Source organism: Epinephelus fuscoguttatus, linkage group LG10, assembly GCF_011397635.1.
Source record: "Epinephelus fuscoguttatus linkage group LG10, E.fuscoguttatus.final_Chr_v1".
Taxonomy (NCBI): Eukaryota; Metazoa; Chordata; class Actinopteri; order Perciformes; family Serranidae; genus Epinephelus; species Epinephelus fuscoguttatus.
Genome location: NC_064761.1, coordinates 29,271,972 through 29,299,661, shown reverse-complemented (window position 1 = coordinate 29,299,661; position 27,690 = coordinate 29,271,972). Strand labels below are relative to the sequence as shown.

At 42.9% G+C, this 27,690-nt stretch overlaps 1 protein-coding gene across 3 annotated transcripts in view; it reads left to right on the top strand.

Annotated features, from left to right (window-relative positions):
• tle2a (TLE family member 2, transcriptional corepressor a) overlaps window positions 1-26,687 on the top strand; it is a 58,760-nt gene extending 32,073 nt beyond the window's left edge. The window contains exons 3-20 of one of the 3 annotated variants that reach the window (XM_049588709.1): window positions 1,056-1,119; window positions 6,229-6,273; window positions 9,949-10,011; window positions 10,441-10,545; window positions 11,051-11,264; window positions 11,680-11,696; window positions 14,507-14,602; window positions 15,212-15,256; window positions 17,809-17,970; window positions 18,127-18,253; window positions 19,205-19,404; window positions 19,753-19,832; window positions 20,565-20,814; window positions 21,125-21,372; window positions 23,422-23,569; window positions 24,086-24,236; window positions 24,424-24,500; window positions 24,803-26,687. In XM_049588709.1, coding sequence (XP_049444666.1) covers window positions 1,056-1,119; window positions 6,229-6,273; window positions 9,949-10,011; window positions 10,441-10,545; window positions 11,051-11,264; window positions 11,680-11,696; window positions 14,507-14,602; window positions 15,212-15,256; window positions 17,809-17,970; window positions 18,127-18,253; window positions 19,205-19,404; window positions 19,753-19,832; window positions 20,565-20,814; window positions 21,125-21,372; window positions 23,422-23,569; window positions 24,086-24,236; window positions 24,424-24,500; window positions 24,803-24,910 — 2,200 coding nt within the window. In that variant the 3' untranslated portion in view covers window positions 24,911-26,687. The remainder of the gene's footprint in view (window positions 1-1,055; window positions 1,120-6,228; window positions 6,274-9,948; window positions 10,012-10,440; window positions 10,546-11,050; window positions 11,265-11,679; window positions 11,697-14,506; window positions 14,603-15,211; window positions 15,257-17,808; window positions 17,971-18,126; window positions 18,254-19,204; window positions 19,405-19,752; window positions 19,833-20,564; window positions 20,815-21,124; window positions 21,373-23,421; window positions 23,570-24,085; window positions 24,237-24,423; window positions 24,501-24,802) is intronic. The other 2 variants (XM_049588711.1, XM_049588710.1) reach the window with 2 other exon arrangements.
• The last annotated feature ends 1,003 nt before the right edge of the window (window positions 26,688-27,690 follow it).

The following is a 27,690-nucleotide window of genomic DNA, read 5'->3' as shown; positions in this document are numbered from 1 at the left end:
CCCCTATCAATCTATCTGCCGCCCGCAAACAAGTCGGCGTAAACTGCCGAGGGCCCAAAATATACTACCTCTCTGGGGAGGGAGGGGGGAGTCTGAGGAGATGGGGTGTAGAGATGGAGAGAGAGTTGCAGAGGTAACAGGGGAGGTGTTTGTGTGCTTGGACCTGATATACAAACACATTTAGAAATGGAAATGTGTGTGTGTGTGTTTGCAAATCCAGCCATTGGCATTACCCAGTTTTAGAGGACACCAGGGACTGGTTTGGGTGCGAGGAGAGACAGGCAGACACACAGGACAGACAGAAATATGGGACACTTGGGAGAGATGTTTGGCTGCTATCGCTTCAGAGACGTGTTTGTGTGTGTGTTTGTGTTTGTGTGTGAAAGAGCTTCCATGCCAGGTCTCGCTGTAGCCGTGGTAACCTGACATGTTCAAAGACTGAGCAACAGACACAGGTCATGTCCCGAGCAGAAGACGAGAGAAGTGATTGTTAAAACAGAGAAAAAGCAGATTTATTACACATCCAGACAGAACCGGCTCTTTTGACCCACTTAAAGCAGAAGCTTCGACTCTGGTAAAAACTTGGCAGAGTACGCTGTCGAAGGTGAAAGAAGGGGGAGCGGTCAGACAGACAGAGAGACAGACGGACTGGCTGGTAATTGGGGAAGCAACAAAATGAGGATGAGTGGAGGGCACATGGATAGATTGAAAATTGTCGAGAGAGAGAGGGAGAGAGGGAGAGGAAGAGAGAGACACCTTGGATGTGCCTGCCTGCAGTCTTGGCTGGGTTTCAGGCTCCAAGCGTGACTTCGTCTATTTCTGCTCTGCTCTGAGGTGATAATGGGCTGTCAGCACCCCAGTCACCCTGCTCCCTCCTCCCCCACTGAGTGTGAGAGAGAGGGAGAGAGCGACAGAGAGGTGACAGAGAGAGAGAACGAGTGGGGAGTAATTTGTTGTCATGTAGCTAATTGCATTGTGTATTTTTACTTGGGATATGATACAAATGAAAACTCAACGTCTTTATTTTTTTCCCCCACTCTTCTCTTTTGTTGCAGTTTGAAACTGGAATGTGAGAAACTGGCCACAGAGAAGACAGAGATCCAAAGGCACTATGTTATGGTGAGATACACACACACACACACACTCACACACTCACACACTCACACACAACACACTCACACACACACGCGGGCCATGTCTCTCCACAACAAGTGAGATGCCAAGTCCACTAAATCCCTTTCATCTGCTAACAGCTGCCAAACAACACCCACCAAAAACCACACGGAAGACCACACACACACATATTATAGGACTGCAGAATAAACAGCACTTACATGGGCGTGCAAACTTGTGCTTGTGTTTGCAACTGTTTCTTCTGAGATATGTCCTCCTGGGCTGTGCTGCTGATGTGTGTCCACATCTGTCTGCAGCTGTGCATGTAACTTCTCACTCCAAACATCTTTATATACAGTTAAACCATCAAACGTCTAAGTGCTGAAAGCTGGCAGCCAACGCCTGGTCTGATTCATACTCCTCTTAATTCTCTGATCACACAAAAAAAGTCTAATTTTGGCATCTGTGCCAAAACTTGGGTATTGTATCAGTACTAGTGTTGACACATTTTAAACAACGCCCATCTTGACATGTCTGTGTCTGTTACAGTTGGCAGCACAGATGTGACTGAAGGTAAATCCCCTCAATTTAGTCTCAGTAACATTTGTGTATGAAGGAGCTTGTTTGTCTTTCTCAAAATAGAGCATTTAACGAGATAATACAGAAGAAAAAGACACTGTTCTTAAAGGTGTATGGTTGGTACAGTATCTGTGATACATTGTGGTGGTTCATGCCATCAGCGTAGGGGTAATGCGGGATTAAAACTTTTGCATCAAATCGACGCTGTACATACGGCGTAGCCTGACGTGCACCTCCCCAGAAATGTAACTACACGTCGTGGTGAGGCAGACCTCCTGTCTGTTTTCGTAAACTGAAACCATTTCCCTCAGTGGAAATTAAGCTTTTAATAACTTAAATTTCACAGATAAGTAATAGTAAATTGTGAAGACAATAAAGCCTCCACACAATAGCATTTTAAGTCTTGTGTGTGATTTATCCTGGCTTCATATGAGCAGAGGAAATCTCTGCTTGTCCCTAGGCTAATTTATACAATGTAAAATGCCATAGGCTTGTGCTAATAACGTTAGCATGTTACATTTGTTTGAAAAATGTGTTTAGTGTAAGACAGTAGTTTTGTCTTTGAGCCTTGTGAGTTGTAATGGAGCCGAATTTTGTAACATTACCTTTGTTAAGTGTTGCTGTTGTCCCTGGCTTCATATGAGTAGAGGAAAAGTCCGCTAGCTGCTAGGCTAATTTATACAATGTAAAATACCATAAGCTTGTGCTAATATCATTTGCATGTTGTATTTGTGGGGAAAATGTGTCCAGATAAAGACAAGTGCTTGACTGTAAATGCTGCGAGTTACAGTGAAGCTGATTTGTGTACTTGTGTTTGAAATTGTCTCTGTTAAGCCATGTTTTAATGTCTGTTTTGAATCAACTAAACTTTACAGCACTTCACAGAAACCCTGTTGCCAACTTATGTTTTAGAGGTGACACGGACACACCACCGCACAAGTATAAATGCTCACATCACCGTAGGCCATGTGTGTAGGCTACGGTGTTGGCTCTGCATTGAGCTGATGCACAAATATAAATAATGCTTAACCTGTGGAGTTTTTGACTTCTTGTAACAGTCCTAGAGTGTATTGTTTAAAATCCCCTCATGCGAATGGTTTATTGAAGTCAGTAACTTTGAGCTTTTCACTGTTGATTGTACAAAACAAAAAAAATTGAGTTAATCATCTCCGGCTCTGGGAAATGGTGTTTGGTATTTGTCATCAGAATCAGTGCAAGATTTATACCAAGTAGGTTTTTACTTAAAAGGAATTTGCTTCGGTCTTAGATGCATACCCTAAACACAGAGGAAATTAAAAAAGTAAGAGACTGTGTTAGTGGGGGTCCTGAGCCTTGCCGATGAGGCCCACTGCAGTTGGGAGTGAACTGTTCTTGTGCTGTGAGGTTTTGGTTTTCATTATTTTATGCCATTTTAAAGATCAAGTAATTAATTGGTTAATGAAGACAATAATTATTTATAGTGAGCATTGTCGTCTCAGTCCCGTACTCTACCCACTGAACTATACAAACTTGAAGTTGTTTCGCTGCTGTGTCACTGGTTGTCAGTCATTCCCTCCCACACTGCTCTGTTAGGTTAGTGTGATCACAGTGCGTTCTCTGACACCGCTGCTTAATTTGCCCACTCATTGTCATCATTCCTCTAAAGTTTGAAGCTTTTGCATCTCATCATGAGCAGAGGAAGTTATAGAAGTCAGCATGTGAGTATAGTTTGAATTACAGGAACAAAAATGTAGCAGAGACAGGTAATCTTCTCAAAAGATTGTACAGAAATATTTAAATGATACTATGTGGGAATTGTCAATTAGGGTGTTGAAGGAAGGTTACATTTGTTGTAATGGAAAGACGATATTTTAGCAAGCTAACTAAGCTAACCGCCAGCACTTTCCTGTCCAACAGAGAACAAGCCAACTCTGCATCACTCGTCATCTCCATCTTCTTCAGTGCTCGCCAGTGAAAGTGAAAGCCAACCCTAAATTCATTTTTTATTTGGAATGAGCTTTGTCCGCTTGGCGTTTCGGCTTGCTACGTTTTCTCTGATTTGTGTCCACTATTTTCGGACCTGGCTGATTTGTTTTTATGAAGTCCCGACCTCAGCTGAAGACTGTTATTGGCTGGGGGGACGTACCTGCTGCCCAAAGGTTGAAGATCAAGAATGTCAGGCAGCAAACTAGAAGACAAGAAGAAAATACAGGCAGAAGGCAGAGTCTCTGCAGATATCTACACCACCACACACTTAAAGTGGTTCACCAGGGATGACTGGGGGGATTACTTTGGTGTGTCTATACATTTTTTTTAAGGAAAATCCTGCGTAATATACCTTTAATGTGCCTTCTCTGCAGTCGTGCCATCAAAAGGCAGCACTGTGTGAATATTTGTGGCTATATGATTGTAAAGGAGACATGATCAACAGCTTTTTCTGGATAAAGAAAAGGCTGAAACTCTTTGCCTTCCTTGTTTTTCTCGTCTGCAAACCTCCAGCCTTGATTTTACCTGTGATCAGAGCCACACACAACCACAGCTGACTGAGTGTAGGCTGCCCAGAACCCGCTGTGCCAAAAAAGAGCTATGTGGCAATCTTGGCACGAAGCGGAGACTTGTGTGTGTGTGTGTGTGTGTGTGTGTGTGTGTGTGTGTGTTGGGGGGGGAATCGAAGTTTTAGTGATGGGGATGGGGGGGTAGCTGGCATCAAGCACAGGCCAGGTCTCCTTTCCTGGCTGATGATTTGGGTTTGGACGAGTTTGGATGTTGCTAAGCAACAGGCGAAACTTGGCACCCCAACTGCCAAGCAGAGCCGCCAGCTGCCAGGAAAGGCGTCTTTTATGGTGGCACACACACAGAGAGGAGTGCATGAACACACACACTCTCAGGGAAACATGCACACAAAGCACATAGATACACACGCCTACACAGTTGTAGGCTTGTGCTACAAACACACACACCTGCACACACATTCATACACACACATGCGCGTGCTAACTGCCAGGAAAGATGTCTGGAGAGAGAGGACCCCTGCCATCTCCTCTCCCATCCTGCCAGCCTGTTCTGGCTGCCTAGCTGCCAATCTCCTCTCTCCACAACCAGCCACGCTGAAAAGCAAATGTCAGCCTGTCACTTTTCGAGGCATCTGACTTTAAAATGCTCTCCTTTTTCGTCCATCGTTGAAGGTAGAGAGAGAGAGGGAGACATAGTGGAAGAGAGGGAGACCCTCACCTGTCTCTCTCTGTGGCATTCATCTCCAGCGTTCCTCATAGCTCCTTGTACTTTCGGGTAAAAGCCAGGGTCAAATAGCTCACATTAGACATGATTATTGCAATAGTCTGTCACCTTCTCCTGCCCGGCGACAATTTCCCTGCCTCGCTTCGGGTTTCTGGCTTCCAAAACGCGCCTCAGAGTCATTTTAGTGCCATTGACTTTCAGCAGAGTCAAGGTGAAATTAGTGGCAATGTGCTTTTAGGGACATATGTGCACTTCAGAGTGCACGTGCGAGGGCTGGCATCATCTGAAGCTAGGAGCAAGAAAAGATTTTGTGAGTGGTTCTGGGCTCACACTGCTGAATTTATTTGTGTAAAAACAACCACTCCATCGCCAATTTATGTAAATATAACGCCGCACATAAACGCAGGCAGAAATTGGATGTTTTAAGCCATCATCACTTCTTGTCTTGAAGAAAAAATGTCTATGTTTTATATATTTTTTAAGATGTTTATTTTTATGCCTTTGGGAAAATGCTGGCATTATTCTTTTTTTAACAAATCGCACAGAAATACATTCAGACTTCACAACTATAAGGACGTTAATGTTTTAAAACAGTTAAAAAAAATGTGTGTTTTTATTTCTAAAAAAGGGGCCGCCATTTCCTAAACAGCTGCACACTGCATATTTTAGAAAACTAATATGAAACAGGAGTAAATAGTGTATTTGTTGGGGACTATTTTCAGATGTGGATTAGTACGTCTTTAGTGTGCCAGTGAGTATTGCAACCTACATGTGGGATTGACTGCAGGATCACTTCATTGTTTTTTTTGTGGGATTTGTCTCCAAAAAGAAAAATATAAAATATCACCAGATGTTTTACCATGTTTTTATCTGTAGTATGACTGCTGCATTTCATCTTTGTGCAGATAAAATAAAACCAAATTGTGTAAGTTCACCTTTTTTAAATCCAGCAGTTACAGAAGATGAAAAATAATGTGCTGTAAATTTAACATGCCTTTTTTTGGAGGTGATTTAACTTTAAGATTTCCATTTGATTCACAGGAACGGGTTTGCAGAGGTTGTCATAACTGGTGTTTTATGTACAGTATATATTGAGTTTGGATTAATAATGCATCACCTTGCTTTGTTTTGATTCCTAAAAGGGCTGCACACATTCAGTCTGTAAAAATATATCCATATTCCTATATCCACATGGGAAATGTCCATTATATTATGATGATAAAGACAGCCTCCTCCATGCACTCCACACATGAATGTTTGTGTATGTCAGTCAACTCTTATTCGTGTGTATTAACTGAGGCTTTTCTGTGTGTGTTTCAGTATTATGAGATGTCCTACGGCCTTAACATTGAAATGCACAAACAGGTGAGTGAGCTCCTGGTCTCCACCCCCCCCCCCAACCCCCCCCCCGTATCCCTCCTGCCTCAGACTCCTAAATCTTGACATTGTTCTCCTGGTTTATTTTCACTGACTAATACTGTCATGTAAACAGCATGTTCTCTTTTGATATTCTGAATTAGGCCTTTTTGTGAATTTAGCATTTTCCAATTAAGACATGTGGAATATAGCAGTATTATTTGGGTTTTAACAGAATTATTTGGTATACAGGGCATTCAAAGTATGCATCTCAGTCAGTGACACACAGCCTCTTCCTTTTTGGTCAGCTCTGTGCGTTGTACACAAACTAACTAGCCAATACTTCACAAGGCTGGAGTAGAGATGCATGCCCTCCCAAAAAAGCCCACATTTCTTGTCTAAAGGACAAACACACCTACTTTTAAAAATGATGAAAGACTTGGATATCAACAGGTGTTTGGAGATGTGCAAATATTACAATGCCGACCTCTTCAAGAAGGAGGTTGCAGGAAGAAAAGAAGGAGGCTGCATTTGAACGGTCGAGCAAGTCAGCTAATGGTGGAGAAGACACACTTCCACCATATTTTGACATGATAAATGATGACATGTTAGAGAGTGTTAATCGGAGTACGCACGGCTGCATGTAAATAGGAAGGGCCCTGACACACTATGTCAATGCTGGACCATCAGTGAGCGTCTGATGCCCTAGTTTTGGCGGAGTTGCCTGCATCATTGGCACTAGTTGGCCCTTGTCGCCTGTTTTCTTGTTGAGTCAGCATGTTGAGTCAGTGTTAGAGCTAGTGGAGCCCGTCAGTGAGTGAAATCACTCTGACTGGCAGTTTAGCTCCATGCACGAGAAGAGAAACGCAGGTGAGGAATGAAACAAATGGCTAAGGTTATGAGGGAGTGAGATCAGAACAAACTTGTTGTATGAAATATGATTATCTTTGTAGCCAGTAAGCGCTGAAGCAGAAGTCGTTCAAGCGCCAGTGCATTGTATTCATCATTAGCTCATTCAACTTTGTGTTGTTAATGTGCTAACTTGCCAACTAGCGTCTTGAATCTGTCTTCGGTTTTACTTTTTTAAAGATGAATACACACTACCGCCACCTGCTGCCATGGAGAGTTATTTCCTCCCATGCATATGCAGGTTATATCTGCCAGTTGGCTGTTGGCTGTAGTCTTCGCGGTGTGTTCAAGTGCAACTTTGTGGCCAAAACACAGGAGACTTGAGGCATGGCAAAAGTCGGCCTTCATCGCCACTTGTTCGTTGATGTCACTTTGTTGTGTCTGGGCCTGAATATTAGGAGTATTGTCTTTTTTTGGACTAAGGGCGAAACCCAAAATACTTTGTGTGTAAACACAGTCACTTCCTCTGCCTCCTTTCTTTTGTGACCAATCAGCTCCACTCAGAGTAACTCATATTTCTCAGCAAAGTCTGTGGGTGTCTCTCTTTCTGTCTTCATATCTCTGTGTCTCTTTACCGCTGTAATGTCAGTCCTCTCCCTGATGGACCTATATAGCGCCGTTATGCTGTGGAGGCGTTAATAGGATCCACAAACAGAATTCATTTCTCCACCACAGACAGATGAGAATACTCTGCCCTTCCCCGAGCCTCCAGAACAGCCTCTCCTCTCAGCCGTCTTAAATCCCTGTCTGTTACTGCCCCTGTGCCCCCCTCCATCCTACCATCCTTCCATCCATCCATCCATTCATGCATCCATCCTTCCATCATCCATCCACCCCTGCCCTGCTCCTCCATCCACTCCCTCTCTTTTCTCCTTTCCTTTCAATTGCTGTCTTACTTTGTCTTTTTTAATGCTCCTCTCTCTTAATCTCCATTTCTTCACCATCCCTGTCTCTGTCTCCCTTCCTTTCCATTGATTTCTCTTTCTCTCTCTTTATCTCTTCTCTTTTTTCTCCTCTGCACACCCTCCCTCCACCTCTGTCTCCTCACAGACATACAGTCCATGCTGAATTTCACTTTAAATCAGGTCACTGCCTTCCTGCCGTCTACTCTCTTTCTTTCTCTCTCTCTCCCTCCGTTCATTTCACCATCTCAATCGCTTCGCTTTTGTCGTGCCGCCACTCCATCCCTCCCTCACCCCACCCACCCCCCAATCTCGATTTTCCTCCCCCGCCTTCCTTCTGTTTCTTCCTTCTCTGTCTATTTCTCCTCTCCCTCCCACATCCTTCGTTCTCTCGCTGTCATTTCCTCAACCCAATCTGCCCTCGTCCTCCTCCTCTACCTCCTCTCCTTCCTCCGCCTCCTCTTTTCATTTCCCCTCTCCCATTTTGTCCTCCCCTCTTTATCCTCTTTCTCTCAATTGCTCATGTTCTCTCTCTCCCTATTCCTCCCTCCCTCCCTCCTTCCCTCACTCCTGAAGATGTCATTTAGTAGTTGGAGTTCTCTAACAAGAAATCATTGTGTCTCCCTTGGGGTGGGGGGTGATGGATTCAGAGGATGGAGGGAATAGGGGAGGGGAGGAGGAGGGGGGAGCACGCTGCCTGGCTGAAAAATGGAGAGTGGAGGGAGGGAGAGATGTGGGCAAGCAAGAGGAAGGAGAGAGGGAGAGGGAGAAAAAGGAGGGGGTGGAAGTTCAGTCCGGCATCAATAAATCACTTAAGAGAGAGAATGGGATGGGGAGTGTGTGCGTGTGTGTGTGTGTGCGTGTGTGTGTGTATTTGATTTGTACACACACATGCATTCTCACACATCCTAGTGTGCACACACACACACACACACACACACACACACACACACACACACAGCAGAGTCTAGCTGTCAACAAGAAAAACAGCCCGCGGCCATAATGATGTTGTCATGATCTCTGCATGCATATCATTACTGGCCCTAACGGCCTTGTTGGGCCTGCCGCTAAATGTGTGTGTGTGTGTGTGTGTGTGTGTGTGTGTGCGCGTGTGTGTTTCGGACATCACATGACAACGCTTGCAACACTGATTACTGCACTAATACTGGGAAAGGAGAAATGGAACGAGGGATGGATGGAAAGAGCGATAAACAGAGTGTGATGGAAAGAAAGATGGAAGGGAGGAGAGAGAGGGATGGAAAGAGAGGTGGGGGAGGGGAGGGAGGGCGGAAGAGTTTGCTGTTGGCTGTGTAGTAGAGCAGATCGAGACAGACACACACCCACAGCAAGAATCACTGACCCCCAGCAGGAAACACACACACACATACACACACACACACACTCAAGCATGCAAAATGCAAACACATACACAGACAAACAGACATGCAGGGACACATGAGAAACACATGCACACACACACACACACACACACACACTGAGGAAAGATAGTGATTCTTGCATCTTTTCTTCTTCACACACACACACACACACACACACACACACACACACACACACACACTGTGTGGGCTGGCTGGGGCCGCAGCAGATGCTGTCCATGAATATTTTAGCCAAACTCCCTGGCAGAGTTTCCATTTGCATGGACCAAATGTAAGCAGCTGAAATATTTACCACACTGGCCCTGGGAGAAGCAGGCCACAGCTACGCCGTGCGTGTGCGTGCATGTGTGTGTGTTGTGTGTGTGTAACCTTTATGGGTGTGTGTTTTCTTTTTGTTGGGGCTCAATCTTGGCTTCACGAATGCTTGTGTGTGTTTATTCATCAAAGCAACAGTATCTTTTTTTTCCCCCTTTCAGACGGAGATTGCCAAGCGGTTGAACGTGATCTGTGCTCAGCTCATCCCATTCCTGTCACAGGAGGTGGGACACACACACACACGCACACACAGTCACACACACACTGTAGTGCATTCAGCCCTCTTTCTCTCCTGTCTGACAGCAGCCCACACAGAAGGCGTGCACATGCATACACACTCACACACACTCACTCACACACACACACACACACACACACACACACACACACAGAGCTGCAGATGGACAGAACTTCAAAGCACAGTCCTCGATCGCCAAATGGTTGCATGCGTTCACATGATTCCCAGAGCGAAAAAAAAATCTGTATTTCAAATATGCTGTTTGTGAGAGTCTGAATACTTTTTCACACTAATTAGAAAAAAGTTACACCTCATTAATATTGATTCAGTTTACAGAAAGAGCAAAAAAGATATGCTTTAGATTTTAAGTATTTGAATCCACCTGCCCTCACTGACCTCTTGGTTTGTTCCACAGCACCAACAACAGGTGGTCCAGGCCATGGAGCGCGCCAAACAGGTGACCATGGGGGAGCTAAATGCTTCGATAGGGGTACGTGGGCTCCCCCCTCTGCCTCATAGCGTGTGTACCTTATCCTCCCATTTATTTTTGTTTCCTCCTTTTTTCTTTTATAGAGGCAAACATCCATTTGCCAACACAAAAATATTTAGATTTATGTCATAACAATGGATGACTATTTCGGAAATACTACGATTTTTTTTTTTTTAAGTGGCCTCACCAGCTACCTGAACAGTATCAGCAGTTAAACGATGCCCCACCAAATGTCCCATTTTATTTCCAAATATTAGAGAATTCAAACAGGCTTTAAATAGTCTTCCAGTCTATTTGTCATTTTATTTCCCATCACGCTGATTTGGCCGCAGAGTTCCCCCACCAATGAGCCACTACCTTGACCTCAGCATTTCTCCCCCCGTACACATCGCAGCACTTAGTTCCCTCTCTCTCCTTCCTCCTCTTGATCACTTCCTGTGAAGCCACTTCCTTCATTGCTTGTAAGTCACCCAAATCTCTCTTTCTTCTGCCTCCTCTCTCTTTTTGTCACATCTTCTATTCTTCCTCTCTGCAGCAGCAGCTTCAGGCCCAGCACCTCTCCCAGCATGCCCAGGGTTTGCCAATGGGCCCACACCCATCAGGACTGCCTCACCCTGGCCTGGCGCTTGGCGGAGGGTCTGGCCTGCTGGCCCTGTCCGGGGCTCTGGGGGCCCAGCTGGCTGCCAAGGATGAGAGAGCTCACCTAGAGGCAGCAGCAGCTGCCGCCGCCGCTGCAGAGCACCACAGAGGTACAGGAACACTTTAAATTGATGCCTGTTTACTCATTTTTCTTTCAGTTTGTGTTCCTCAAAGCAAAAAGTGTAAAACTCTAGATGAGCGCAGGCCTGGGATAAGAGTTGGATTGCATTCTTAGAGATGAAAAACATCTCGCTGAGGAAGGGGTAGAGTAAACAGCGAAGCTTGGCTCGATGGATCCTGATGATTGGCTTTGCTTTGGATTTTTGGCAGGGCACAGGAGTGTTGCTGATAATAACACTCCTCAGGGATATTTTTCCACTGAGTCATCAGCTGTAGAGAGATGTAAAGTGATGGCAGATAATGTTGAATTTGTGTGTGTGTTTGTGTGTGTGTGTTCTTATCTGCATTTGCTGTCCCGTGGCCTGGTACCTGGATGTGTTTGGTGCTTCTGCCTGGAATAAACAGACCGTGAAGCAGGACCAGTGAGTACAAATTACTACACAATCACTTATATCAAGTCCACTCACACTTGTCCAGCCGTTTGTTCAGCAGTTTTTGATACTGTGGGCAAATTCAGTGTTGAACATGGATATCCACTCCATAAAAGTTTATTTCTTTTGTTTTCTAAGGCTGTAAAAACTAAAGAAAAGTCCAGATAATAAGTTAGAAATATGGATATTAGACATGTTTTTGTTGAGCTTAACTTCATGGGTTCTTAATATTGCATTTGTCATGCATTAAAAAACGAGTTTGTACTTTTAAAAATTGTTTTGTGACACTTGTTTCACTGCACCTGATTATAACGGCACCATTGGCAGTTGTTTTGACTAAATACTTTTGATCCTTTGGATCGGTGGACCTTTATGGACCAAAGTAGTATAAATAACTTACTGGGTAGCTGAGGAATAGACACATATTCTGACTTCATGGCAGCTTCAGAAGAAGGGAGTCACCACTTGTTTTTTCATCATGCTGGTAAAACTGAATAACTTGGGGTCCTCTCTGGCGCTCATGGTGTCAGTAAAATGAAATCAACCGAGCTAATGATATGTAGCATCTCCACACTGACATTATATTTGCATGCATGGTCTAAGCAGCAGTTCTATAAAAATAACTGGTTGGCCACCAGACCAGGCGTCTAATTGAGACAGGTGTTTATTTGTTAAAATGTGTAGCTACACATGGCATATAAATGGGACTAGGCTTTTAACTGATGTTTTATGGTATGTGGAAAAAAAAATCATCATACTCCTCTGCCTGCTCTACTGTAGGGGTTCTAATGGCCTCACTGCACATGAATAAATACAACAACAAACCAAAAACAAGGAGTCTCTAACGCAGCTGTCAGTCACTGCTCATGAACTGCAGTCAAACTGTCAAACTAGGCAGCACTGATTAAATATTAACCTCAGATGTTTTCAGAAACATATTTTAGTTTGCTGTTTAGCTGTAATATGAGACAGTTGGTTTTGTTTCAGCTCAACTTTTTCAAGCAGGGGTCACAAACTTTCTCATTTTACAGCTAAACAATACACTAAAATATGTTTCTGAAAACATTTGAGATGAGAAATAGGCAATGTAGTGACATAATTTTGATTCGTTTTTGATCAGTGCTGCCTAGTTTTAGACTCCTCGACTCTCATTGGTTGTTTCTGGTTGCACACAAGAATATGATGGCAGCCATTTTTATAAAAGTTAGCAACTGTAGCTTTAACTTAAGTGGATATGAATTCATTATTTATTTATGCCCTATGTTTTGTAGAGTGCCTATAGACAAATATCAAATGCAATTGAATTGCATGCTGTATTTTCACTATAATCAGTACCACATTAGAAAGTTCTAGGAAACTTCTCGAAAATTATTAGGGTGCTTTCACATCTGCCCAGTTTGGCTCAATCAAACTCAAGTTTGTTTGGGCAGGTGTGAACACAGCAGTGACACTCAGGTGCGCACCAAAACAACCAGACCTTCTTGAAGAGGTGGTCTCGGTCCTGTTACAAACAAACTCTGGTGCAATTCGTTTGTGGTGAGAACGTGTTCCGACCTCGATCTGAACCAACTGCAGTCACATGACACACTGTTTGGGTTAAACATGAGCATGTTCCAGTCCTGGAGGATTATTAATGTGCACCTCCTCCTGTACTGCCTTAATATGCACATTCAGCACATCCAATGCATCAAAACATTGTTTTCTAGTTGGAGCCGCGCCTCGTTTTCAAACTGTATGGTTTGACTAAAATGAACAATGACAGCAATATAGTTCACGATGAGCAGCGCGTAGTTGTCCCTCCATTGTGACATTAGAAAGTGACACATTTATCTTACAAGTATACTCTTCTTCAATGGTTTGTTTACTTCCTGGATTTTTCCCACTTGGAAATTCTGACCAATCAAGAGCAGCTTTCTCGCACAAGACATTTGATCTGATCCGCTTGCAAATAAGCTACTGCTGTGAGAACACGAACCGACTCTAGGTGATTATGCAACTTTGCAACAAAATGAGTCCCTGATTCAGACCAAAGCAAGACAACTCTAGGTCTGAAAGCACCCTTAGAAAGTTTTTCAAAAATTACAAAGCCATAAAATATTGCCAAACCCTGTTGAGGGTTTTATGGTTTATTTTGCAGTTCACTGATTTTACAAAACAAGTATTAATGAGCAATAAGTAAACATGCCTTCTGCCTCCCTGCTCCATGGACTTAAGTAAACATATTTTTTATGATTCAACTTTTTTGTCATCCTTTCTTCTTTTATTGCCGCCAATATTGCCTTTTTATTGGCTGTGGTCAGTTGAAATAACACAGGTTTTGGCAGCTGTGCCTTAAAGTTAGCTTTCTTTAGCTTTCATACAGAAGGACTAAAGTCACTGATGCTGCACCCAGTGTGACAACAACTTAAATCTCAACATTATATCAATACCACTACGAAAATTGTGACAATACTGGTTTAAAAAAAACTGTGCAACAGTGCCAAAAACACTCAGATTACTCCGCATTCTTTTCTGCTGCCTTAAGGAAAACTTGAAGCGTTCTCTTTCTCCCTTGACTCCTACAGTGAGCTGCCCGATCGATTCGGGCCGATATTCCTTCACATTCATCTCCGCAGCTTATGAGCCTGACATGATTTATGCAGTCTTCCTCACCTCATTATCACCCTCTTCCTCCCTCTCTACCCTTACTCCTTCCTTCCCTCTTCTCCTCCTCCTCTTTCTACCCCCATGCACACCTCCCCTTCGCTCTTTCCCTCGCTGTCCTGCTCTCTCTATCCTCACCCCCGTCTGTCCCTCTGCAGAGCTCTCTGTCCAACGGGGATAAGGGTCGCCCAGCAGACTACCTCAGCAACGGCAAGAAGAGGAAAGCTGATGAGAAGGAGTTCATGACCGACTATGTGAGGCACTTTCATAACACTCTTAAATGTTTAAGTAACTGAAGGGAAAGTTTCACCCAACTCTGCCGGCCCTTGCCAGATAACACCAGAGTTGTCTGCACTGTGCGCTTTGAAAACCAGCTCTCATTTTAGGCAGTAATTGAAATATTCACACTCCCTGCTTTCATCACTGCATTATTGGTGTTATTGTGGACGAGCAGATACATTAAGCTCTGTGAGGGATTATTTTGACTGTGAGATAAATGAATCTCGGGTTATTTAGCATTATCGTTTTGTTGGAGAAGACCTGCAATATTAAAAAACAGCAGTGCCTTTGGAGGATTTTCACCTCTCCCAAGTTAAACATCTGAAATTAATTAATTACATTTGCACTGTCCATTGCATTCACCATCTCAGGCAATTAAATGTCAAGATAAGATATTTAATTTTCCACTATATACAGTGTAACAAATTAAAGCTCCCGAGACAAAAAAGTTTCTCAGGTTACACACACGCACACAGCAGTGAGTGTATGACTTTGTGTGCTGTATATTTCTACATATAATCTACATACATCAGACAGCAGAGCAGGAATATCTAATCTCACTTCCTCTCTCTCTTCTCTCACAGGGCAGCGATGCGGATAAGAGTGATGATAATTTGGTGGTGGATGAGGTTAGTAGGCGGCCGCCGGCCTCCATTGGCCTCACTTCACCACTTTCATCTGCATACATCATGTAAACACACCCAGCAGGACCATCTGAATAATAACAATAATGATAATAACCTTCCCCCGTCTTTCTCCACCTCTGTCTGCCCTTATTTCACAACATAGACAACCATAAAGTACATATGCATGCACACACTTGACTGCAGTTACCTCTGCAGCTTTATGTACAGTTGTGTTTGTGTGACTGTCGAGTTTTATGAATGAGTGCAGACATAGTGAGGCTGAAGGATGTTGGAGAATAAAAGTTTGTTTCTCATATAGATTAAAGTAAAAACACCAATCAATGTTTTTTCTTAAAATCATTGTCTTTGACATCAAAATAAATGAGATGACAGTAACTGAACAGTACCCACTTCCCGAAAGCTTTTACTTTGTAGTGCTGGGTGGGTCTCGTTCGGAAAACTCCTCCGGTGCCAGGAAGTGATTTCTTTTATGTCCGCTGAAGAACAATAGTTGGCACCAGCAGTTAAAGGATAGGTTCAGCGTTATTCAAGTCTGTTCTGAAACAGCCGTCAGTCGCCCATATGAACACTGAAGCAGATTTTGCTTGCTGTAATCATTCCTCATGTTCATACCGGCCATTAATGTGCATCCAGTGTAAGTGATGGGGGATGAAATGAACAGTACTTGTTCTGTGCAAAAGTGTGCAGAAAGCTGAGGTACACAAATCAACTGGGTATTTTCCTAAATCAGTGTTTCAGTTTGAAACAATGTCTTAATTTCCCCTGACAGTTTGAAACAAAACAGGAATTATACTAAAAAGACTAACTTTGATTTTAGTTCTGAAGCCTGAAATGAACTTGAGATTAGTTATATGCTTCACTGTGCTCATGTGCCCTTCTGTGGACATGCCATCAATCCACCTTTATCTGTGCATATGTGCTCCTGTGCTTTTGTATGCCACTTTAATGTCTTTTTCTTATATACACATATACCATCAACCTGCCAGGGATTGCAGATGAAAATTAGCCTGTATGGCTAAAGCTGACACATTTACGTGACTTAAGTGATCATGTTAATTAATGTGCACCGTCCCTTTCTAAATAAAATAAACATAAACTTTGAAATGCATTATTGTAAATGCTCCAATTAGGATTTCTCTTTCTTTTCCCCTCTATTTACAGGGTGTCTACAGGTCCTTAAAAAGTCCTTAAATGTCTTAAATTACATTTTCTTAATATAAGGCCTTAAAAAGTCTTAAACTGTCTTAAATTCGGATTCGATGGGTCTTAAATATTTTCAGTCACATTACCGTGAAAATCTCTGACAGACCCAATGACTGTTTTCAATCATCCGACAGACCTAAGAATTGTAATAATGAATATAATTTATGACAACAATGAGATTTTCTTTTCTTTTTGCATTAAAAACATTAAACTTAAACTCACCCAATAGTTGTCATTTTTTTTACTGTTCATTTTGAACTGACATCAGTGTGTTTACTTGGAAAGTACTTACACGTGTCTCACACACATTCATATATAATGTGTGTTTCGATTGCAGGTTTGGTCTAAAATTTTATATAAGGTGGTATTAAATAGGTCTTAAAAAGGTCTTAACTTTAACTTGCTTCTATCTGTAGACACCCTGATTTATGGTGTAGCATTATTTATTTATATAACTATTTTTAAAAACATTGTATATTAAGTATTACAATTAAAAAATGAGAAAGTATCATGAATTGACAACTTTATTAATTGGCAGGCAACCTGTGCAACAGATTCCACTCTCTCTTAGAGATACAATATAAACCACAGCAGCCTAAGCTTGGTTATGAGGAGAAGTTTAGAGCTTTACAAATATATATTTTCTGTGGAATAAAATAAATACGGTTTTTTAATATGAAAATTAGGATGAAAGCTTAGTGTGCCCAACATGCCAAGTTAGAAGAATAAATTACACTGAGGCAAGTTGTAGTGCTCATTTTTTTTTTTTATCAAGTTTTAGTCCTGTGTTAAATGTCCTTGCTAGTTTTTATCATATTTAATCAACGTCTTTCTGTTATTTATGTCAAGTTTTAAGTTGACTGAAAGTGGAGGCATTTTGGTCTTATCTTAGTCAGAGAAAACAGTAACTTTTTAATTATAGTTTGTCAATGAACATTTAAATTTTATTTTTTTTTAGTCATCAGATTATATTGAACATTTTAGTCAGTCTTGTCTAAACAAAACCAATAAAATTGTCATTTTACTCAAATATATTTCACATAAGATTTTATCGTATGTTAAGGACCAGTTACAGAAAGCAAAGTTTCAATATTCATATGGACACCTGACGATTATTTTTGACTAGATAAATTATGAGTCTCTCCTGTAACTCTAACTCTATAAACTCAGTATAGTTAAACAAGCTGAGAAAGGAGACACTGAGTGATTTCCAGGTGATCTTTGTGGCCTTTGGTGGTTTAAAGAAAAAAAAAGATTGAATGCATACATCGCCATTTTTATTTCTGTCCTGTTTTAATAAAGTTTTATATGTTCTGAATTCTTAAATTCAGGACCCGTCGTCCCCCCGCAGCGTGCAGTCCTACTCGTCCAGGGAGAATGGCCTGGACAAGATGCCCCCGTCCCGTAAGGAGGGCCCCCCACAGGCCAGCCCTGCCTCCCTGGCCTCCTCCAGCAGTGCAGCCTCGCCGTCTCGTGGCAAAGAGCCCCCTCAGGTAGACTGACAGACACATTAGAGGACAAATATCTGACTGATTTTGTGGTGTTATTCTTCCATGAACGCACATGTCCACGTGTCTGCTCACTTTCCATTCTAAATCAATTTTCTTTTCTGTCTTTAATGCTGCTCTTTTTATCCTCTGCTCTCCCAGAGGGAGAAATCCAGTACTCCAGGTATGAAGCCGGGGACCCCCATGTCTCAAGAGTCCAACACCCCAGGACCCAGCGGACCTCCACAGTTCAGACCTGTCCCTGGCAAGCCTGGTGTGGACCCCCTCGGTAATAGCATCCCATGAGCTTTCAATCCCAAAAGAACATTATCTTTACTTAATTGTTACAAGGGAGTGTTGGACTTCAGATAGCCTCAAGTTACTGTGAGGTGAAAGTTAGCTTGCCTGCAACAATGGAAAATATCATGAGACCCAAATGTCTCCATCCGTCCTCTCAGGGACACAGAATTTCATTGTACACAGCATCAATTAAAAAAATGAATCTGCCTCTGCAGAGATGAGTTTTTAGCCTGTACTGGCTTTGTTACATGTACTGATTCTATCAGCATCAGGCCGCAGTAGTTGGTATGGGTGTCAGCCAGCTCCCCACCACCCACCACCATCTGGACTTAATAAGCAGCTGTGGGCAAAAATATTCAGCGCCCCTCACTTTTTAAATGGAAAGATTAGGAGAGGTGATGGACTGTGACTGTGAGCTGCTTCATAATGAGCCTCCATCTATTTCACTGTATCTCTTTCTCTTTTTTTCCCCCTCACATCACCTGTTAGCCCACACACACACACACACACACACACACACACCCACACACCATTATGCATGCATGCATACACGCTACGTAGATGCAGCTACACGCACAGACACAAGATGTAGAGGACGTTTATGTGAGCACACACACACACACACATTTGCACATGCTGTCTCGCTGCAGGAGCATATGGTGGCCAGCAGGGGGCAGTAGTGGTCCAGTGCAGCAGTTTAGGGATGTTGTCCTGCCTTTTGTATGGCAGGCAGCAGCTTGTTCACAGCCTGTCAGTCACAACTGTCACACACACTGAGAGGCCCTGCAGAGGGAGTCACCTTAATAAAATGTGGAGCTGATTCTGTTCTTTGCTGAAATGACAGATTGAAGTCTCTGAGTGACTGACGCTCTGTCTATCAGTTGCCTCAATCAATAATTTGCTCACTTAAATAATTCATACTTCTCTTGTCTTCCTGCAGCTCTGGGTCTGAGAAACCCCCTGGCGGTGCAGGGAGCGTACCCTCCAGGGGCATTCGGCCTGCCTCCTCCAGGGGTGAACGGGGACCTGGCCGGGGCGGCGGGTTACGGCGCCGGCCTCCACTTGGTCTCTCCCCAGATGAACGGAGCTGCTGCTGCAGCAGCGGCAGCAGCTGCCGCAGGCTACGGACGGTCCCCTGTGGTGAGCTCGACGCTCGGCAGATAATTTGTCTTTCCAGTGTCACTGTCATATGGAATGCCTCAGCATATAAACCCGTCACAGAGGGCAAAAAGAGGGATATATATGTGGGAACGAAGGGAGTGTTTTAGAGTAAAATCAGCTGCGTTGTCATTTACCGCTAAGAATCTATGACCTTGGCTCTTGAGAAGTCTCTTTGCTTTTATATGATCTCATTTTATTCTGATCTTTCATCTGATACAGTCTCTGTGTTACCTGTCTTTGTGAGCCAACTCTCTCCTCTCTTTCTCATGAACTTCAGTGTCTTTTGAGGTGTTTTTTCTCACACTGGGGCATCTCTTTGTCTTCCAGGTGGGCTATGAGTCTCCACACCCGCATATGAGGGTCCCCGGGCTGCCTGCCAGCCTGCAGTCAGCCGCCTCCGGAAAACCGTGAGCTCTTCTTCTTCTTACCTGCTATCACTCAAATCTTCACCTGTTCAATATTAACTGCACTCAGATTCTCAAACAGTGAAAGATGTTGAGGTTAAAAAGTCAGGAAGAAAATATTTTACTGGCTTGTAAGTCTGTGTTCATACTTCAAGAACTTTAAAATAAGTCTTCACCCTTAAAGCACTTGAATGAAAAATGCTTCATAACAGTTGCTATCAATGTGACTTCCATTTCTGGCTCCACTTCGCTTTGTTGTTCTGAGTATTTTTCTTGCTTCCGCAGATAAATGAATGATATAAACAATGTGACGTCAGTGATATTTGCAGAGCAGCTTCAATAGACAAAGTTAAATACAATGTTTTTCAGTTCCACCCAGACATCAGTGGTAATAGTCAGGGTTTAGTCACTTGGTGTCAGACTGTCAGAAGTGTTTCTTGGAAATACAGAAATCACAAGTTGAAGCAGATGAGGTGGGCTGAGGGAAAAATGTCTACATGAAAAAGTTCTGTAACTTTTTAGCGCTCTTAAATTGGGCTCATCAGAGTTTAGCTTGTGCAATTATTCTTGTTCGCTGAACAGTTCAACAAAGTCCTCTTTTAGAAACAAAGACCAAATAGTAAAATGTTTGCCCTCTCTCATCTCCCGCTACTTGTGATTAAGTGTTTCTGCTGCAGCCTTTAATCTCTCTGTTATTCATCCATTTCTCTTCCCTCCTCTTTCTTGTCTCCGCAGCGCCTACTCGTTCCACGTGAGTGCAGACGGCCAGATGCAGCCGGTGCCCTTTCCCCCTGACGCCCTGCTGGGCCCAGGAATCCCTCGCCACGCCCGTCAGATTCACACCCTGAACCACGGAGAGGTGGTGTGTGCCGTCACCATCAGCACCTCGACGCGTCACGTCTACACCGGAGGCAAGGGCTGCGTCAAGGTGTGGGACATCAGCCAGCCTGGAAGCAAGAGCCCCATGGCCCAGCTGGACTGTCTGGTAAGGGAGGAGGGAGGAGACTTGACGGATGTTTGTAGACTTGTATCTGAAGTTTGTTGTCCATGTTGTGTCTAATAATGTTGCTTTACAAGTGAAAGTGATGCTCTTGTTTTTACACACATAAAAACACACTTTAAATGATGAATCACCTTTGTGTTCTTGTTCTGAAGCCAAATCCTCCAGCATCTTTATTTATTGCTGTGGTACCGCTGTAGCAGGACGCTTAACTTTGTATCGCTGTATCCCCTTGTCATCAATTACAGGCTGCTGCAACATATTTTATATTTGCTGTTTTATTGTGTCCAATCAGAACAGGGATAACTACATCCGCTCCTGCAAGCTACTCTCAGACGGACGGACCTTGATCGTCGGCGGGGAGGCCAGCACGCTGTCAATCTGGGATCTGGCCACGCCCACTCCTCGCATCAAGGCAGAGCTGACATCGTCCGCTCCTGCCTGCTACGCTCTGGCCATCTCCCCTGACAACAAAGTCTGCTTCTCCTGCTGCAGCGATGGCAACATCGTCGTCTGGGACCTTCATAACCAGACGCTGGTCAGGTGAGAGGACTGGAAAGAGGACTGCATCGTTTTAACTACTTTTAGTGAATGCCATGGAAACGGGAAGGAAGCCAGACTCTGTTCAAGTTACAAGAAAAGGAGGAGAGGAGGGAGTGATGGGAAACGAAGAGAGGCAATGGAGTGGGAAATGAGAAGGCAGAGATGACTGCACAGAGAGACACAAGAAATTGTGTAATTTCTGAAATTTCACAATCTACGCTGTCAATCATAACTGAGAGAGAAGGGGGCAAACAGTGTAGATAGGGAACCAAACACAGAGGAGGAGTACTGCACAGAGAAGGTGGACTTTAGCACAACCTGTGTGTCTGTGTGTTTTTAACATGCAGCAGGGTGCAGCTTGTTTTTCTAAAATTCATTTTTTGTGACTGTCTGTCTTTTAAAGCATCCTATCATGCAACTGTATTTAATTTGTAGTATTGCAAATGTTCAGATGATATATCCACCTACAAAGTCAGTGCCTCACCAGATGATACACACATCTAGGGGTGTTTTCACATGTAGTCCTTTTTAAGTCACCCGAATTTAGCCTCGCGTCACCAGGCTCTTCACGTACGGGGGAGAGCCTGGTTTCCATTCACTCTGAATTTTGTCTGGATTCTGGTTCTGGTCTAGAGAGCGGAATTCACTAAATTCACCAAAGTAAAACTTCAAATTCTGGCGCACCATCAATTTACAATAAAAGAAAAAGGTTAACTTAATGGCTTGGGGATTTTCTTGTAAATTCTATTCTTTAAATTAAAAAGTTTCACCGCATTTTTATTAGTTTGGTGCTTTTATTTTGACGGAAAAGTGCATCCATCGAATTCTGGATCCTGTCTCTCTCGCCCTCGTTCCGGTTCCTTACCAAAACAGCCACTAAACGGCCCCAGACTACCCGAACTCAGTCCTCTTAAAGTGCACGAAAAAGTGTACCGACAGAAAAGGGACTCAGTTCTCTTTCTGGTCAACTTCAGCTCTGATGGGACCTCAGTCATCTTTCTGTTCACACTATATATAATATATATTGGCATAATTTATTGTTTTACTTTGACGTGGCTCTGCAGTGTGGTTATGAGGCCCCTCGCCTTCAGATGAACTCAAAAGTGAAGGGAAACTTTAGTGTTTCTGTGATGTAGACTTGCCATTTGATGTATTCTACATTCCACATCTGGAGACGTGCAGTATGGACCAAACCACTCCTCGTCCTGCGTCCTTGCAGGCATTACAGGCCGCCATGGTTTCGGCTGTTTTTTCATGCGTCCCAGTGCAAAAGCATGTGATCTAGAGTGCTAAATTCAGAGGGGTCTGAGTTCTCTTGAAGTGTTCACATATGCGCGAAAAATGCTAAGTCACCGCTCTGAGTCCGCTTGGAGGGCCGAAAAGGACCAAGTGTGAAAACACCCTATAGAGATGGGCAAAGTAGCTTAGACTATAAATGCTAAGGTATGTAGCACTTGTCCATGTTATATACATGCCGCTGAAATAATGTAAATTGTACAACTTTAAGTCTTTTATCATTTTAAGTGTTTATTAATGTACAGTATTTGTCGACAGTTATAGCCTCTCCTATGAAGACAAATCTCCTGTTATTACAGCATACGGTTGCCCCACGTTAAGAGTTATTAATGTTGACATAGACATTAATGAACACATATCTTCTTTCAAACTGCATTAATGTGTGTTATTAAACACACTTTTATTAAATGTTGCAATACTGCTTATGAATCCTAGCAGGATTTATAATAAAGATTATATTATACATTGGATTTGTAAGTTGCTGTAGTTTGAATTAATGTTTTAAACCAGTCTATGTGCTGTGACTGTCTGTGGTCAAGCAAGTACGTCTCTGCCTGTTAATTTTCACAGTGCACTTAAATGCTCCTGGAGAGTTAAAGCTCCATGCAAGCTTCTGTAAATAGTGTAATGCAGCGCAGTGTTTAACAAATAACAGACTGTACTATTTAGGTATGAGCAGAGATCAGAGAGGAGGCTTGACAGCTAGAGACCTCCGGAGGAATGTGTGTTAATGTGTCTGTCTCCTCCCTGCAGGCAGTTCCAGGGCCACACAGACGGAGCGAGCTGCATCGACATCTCCAACGATGGAACCAAGCTGTGGACGGGAGGGCTGGACAACACGGTCCGCTGCTGGGACCTCCGAGAGGGACGCCAGCTCCAGCAACACGACTTCACCTCGCAGGTACAAACACACACATCTATATGTTATATATGAACACTGATCAGACTTACTGCTGTCCAGACTGTGACTGAAAGAATGAGATCACGGATACAAGTGGCCGAAATGATCTTCCTCCATGGGGTGGCTGGGCTCAGCCTTAGAGATAGGGTGAGGAGCTCCGACATCTGGAGGTCAGCTGAGGTGGTTTGGGCATCTGATTAGGATCCTCCTGGGCGCCTCCTGTTAGAGGTGTTCTGGGCACATCCCACTGGTAGGAGGCCCTGGTGCAGACCCAGAACACACTGGAGGGATTACATATCTCAACTGGCCTGGGAATGCCTTGGGGTCCCCCATGAGGAGCTGGAAAGCGTTGATGAGGAGAGGGAGGTCTGGTGTGCTTTGCTCGGCCTGCTGCCCCCACGACCCAGCCCTGGATAAGTGGATGGATGGACATTGATATGCTGACCAGCTCCTGATGATCTTTAACGCTTACCCACTCTCCTTCCTTTGATTCCCTCTTTCCTTCCCCGTCTCCAGATCTTCTCTCTGGGCTACTGTCCGACAGGCGAGTGGCTGGCTGTGGGAATGGAGAGCAGTAACGTGGAAGTCCTGCACGTCTCCAAACCTGACAAGTACCAGCTGCACCTCCACGAGAGCTGCGTTCTCTCTCTCAAGTTCGCCTACTGCGGTACGTTCACTGACATGATGAGGGAAGCAGAACCTATTTCCTGCTTTTTGCTTTATTCAGAAACATTTTCCTCCTTTTCACCTCTCCCGTTCGTCTTTACAAAAGCAGCGCTTTCTTTCAGGCTTCTCCATATCTCACCTCCCCTGAGACTTTATCTGTTGATGGCTGTGTGTGTTTCGTCCTGTAGGTAAATGGTTTGTGAGCACAGGAAAAGATAACCTCCTGAATGCATGGCGGACACCTTACGGATCCAGCATATTCCAGGTAGGCCGTTACAAAACAGTTTTGTGCACAGCATTCAGCAAACACACAAGTCTTTTTTGTTTAAAATGACTCAGTAAGCTGGTGACATGATGAGAAACTGTCATTTCTGGCCTGGAAATAATTAGTATTTTTCATTCTCCTGCTATTTCATCTTCTTGTTGGAATATTAGAGGTTTATTCTGGGCCACAGCTACACCAGTTTTGACTTGAATAATGTGAATTTCTGTGTCACTGTTTGTACAAAAACATGATTCATTGACTGTTTGCAGCTAAAACGACTTCCTCTCTGTCTCTGTGTTCAGTCTAAGGAGTCTTCGTCGGTTCTCAGCTGTGATATCTCTCCTGATGACCAGTTCATTGTCACTGGCTCCGGGGACAAGAAGGCCACAGTCTATGAAGTCATCTACTGAACTCTGATTGGCTGAAAAAAACCCTAATAATCAGGGGGCAGAGCCGAGGCTCCCTCCTGCACCAATGACTGTACAGAGCGTCGGTGGCATGGAAAACAAGAGACACTCAACTCGTACTTTGTTGTTTTGTTTACGTTTGTGAAAGAAATGGAAAAGAGAAGCAAGGGGGCACAAAGTCACATCTCTGGATAAAAAAAAACAAACTTTGAACTTTGTTTTTAATGCTCTGAGAACGCTGGTTAGTCTATAGCTGCGCAATTGTGGGATTCCTCCAAAGAACTTTTGCTTTTGTTCCTTTTTGTTCCTTTTTTTAACAAAATAAAACCTCTGTAGTGAACAAGAAATTAGCAAAAAAAAAAAAAAAAACTTATTTTTTTAGCCTTTGAATTTTTCGCAAACAGTTGGACCACATCGAGTGGAAAAAGACAGAGACGTGGGACTGAGGAAGTGTGGGAAGGGTTCAGGGAGGGCTGGGAACTCTTGATGGAAAAATACGGTCCATATTCTGTGCTGTGTAAAATGTCCCAGCCTGGGTCAGCTTGGCCCGGTTTGGCCTGGTCCGGTCCAGCTACGTGGCTGCTCCTCGGGGCAGCAGATGCGTGGCAGATGGCAGGATGGTGTGCTGTGAGGTTCCAGCTATTCTTTTTTTTGTCCTGGCTAAGTTTCAGCAGCAACATGATTGTATCATCTCCAGTACATACATGACAGAACAGGGCTCGGTGTTCTCTAAAGTGTCCTGAGAGTTTGTCTTTGTTCCTTTTTATTTGATTATGTTTGCTTTATAAAAGAACAAAGCCAGACTTATTGTGGAAATTTTTTTTGGTGAAACCAGCCTGGAACAGAAAAACTGTCAGTTCAAACAGCTCACAACAGGTTCTCTCCAAGTTTTGGGGACGTGGCCTCTGCTATATCGTCATCCTTAACACTCAACATTAAATGTTTTTTTCTGTTTGTTTGTTTTTTTAATTGTATTTGTTAGGGCACATATAAGCAGACAGGTATTTTCACAACTGCATCATGAACCTTGCTATATATGGACATGTAAATAAAGTTCTCTAAAGGCAAACAAGGATGTTATCTGTGACTTGGATCAGCTTTAAGAAAACTGATGGGATTGTGGGGCATCTGTCAAAGATTAGTGCGTTTTTTGTCGGAGGTCTGCAGTGGATCACTTGTGTTTTTCATGAGCATCTTCTCACAGAGAAAAACAGATTGCAACAGCTCTGTAAAGACCGAAGCAGGTGTGATGGTGCGAAGAGTAAAAATCAGGTGGAGCTTTGTGTGTGTGTGTGTTTGTGTGTGTGTGTGTGTTGCACGCTGCTGGCTGTCAGAATGTGTTTTTCAACGACAGAATCAAGTCAGGTTCTTGCCAGGTTTAACTTGGATGTTTTTAAAACTGGAAGAAAAAAATCAAAAGACGCATTTGTTGAATATTTGTTGAAACCATTACAGCCAGAAAAGCGTGTGCTCATAGTGAGGTGCCAGGAAGCATCTTAGAAATATTTAGATAAAAAATGAAGGATGTGAATGGTGAGTACGCAGTCTGCCTCCGCTCTGCTGTGATGGAAACATTTCTCCTTTGCTGAGGGTACACAACAGCACAAAGCGTCTCCTCTAGTCAATGTCGACATCCTCAGACGTAAGAGAGTGTCTTGGGATTCAAACCCACAGCAAGGCAAGCTCCTCTGTGACTGGAGCTCTCAATAAATACTGCAGCTGTACAGTTGTTTTTTTGTGCTGAGCTACTTTGCAGTGTGGCGAGACAAAGGTGATCTGCAGTACAATAGGCTGAGGAATGGATTATTATAGCAATAATACCCAAGAGGGAGTTTTTTGGTGATTATGGTTGCAGTGGTGACTGTTCTGCTAAGACAAAAAGCTTAAACTGTGAATGAGAATAAACCTGAAAAAAAAATTGAGTAAATCATTTATTTTCTATCTAGAGTAAAGGATTACTGGCATACAGGTGGATAATAATGACGTATTAAGTTTCATTGTATTTCTTTTGGTGCAAAGTTGCAACCATGGTTTTAGCCTCTTCAGAATGCTGCCGTTAAGATCCATAATCACAGCACAAAGCTCTCAAGACTGCCATTGCCTTGATTTGGTTTCCAGCTGGTGTGCACAGGGGACTACAGAATGAGTAACTCTGAAAAAAGAAACACAAAAGAGATTTCTCACCTTCTCAGAAATCTGATTATATTGTTTAACTGAACATGATCCATTTCAATATGAAAGAATGCACACAGATGTATGTATGAAAGATTTAGTATGTTATTAAAAAAGTCATAAAAATGTCATAGTATAGTATGTTATTGAAAACATAAAAATATAATCTAATATTATGTCATTGAAAAAGTCAAAAATGGTATGCTACAAAAAAATTCATAAGAAATGTTAAAGTACAGCATATTATTTAAAAAGTCATACAAATGTAAGTAGTATGGTATTGAAAAAAAATATCATAGTATACTATGTCAAAAAAAGTTTTAATAACAATATAGTATGTTATTTAAAAAAGTCATAAAAATGTCTTGTATATTACAAACGACCAAAGTGTCATAGTATAGGTTGTCAATCAAAAAATCATTAAAAAATGTCATAGTATACTATGTCATAAAAATATATATATAAAAAAAAGTCATAGTGAAGTATGTCATCAAAATATCATGAAAATTGTCATAGTATAGTATGTCATCAAAAAATCATGGAAGAATGTCACAGTATAGTATATCATCAAAATATTAAAAATATAGTAAAGTATGTAATAACATATCGTG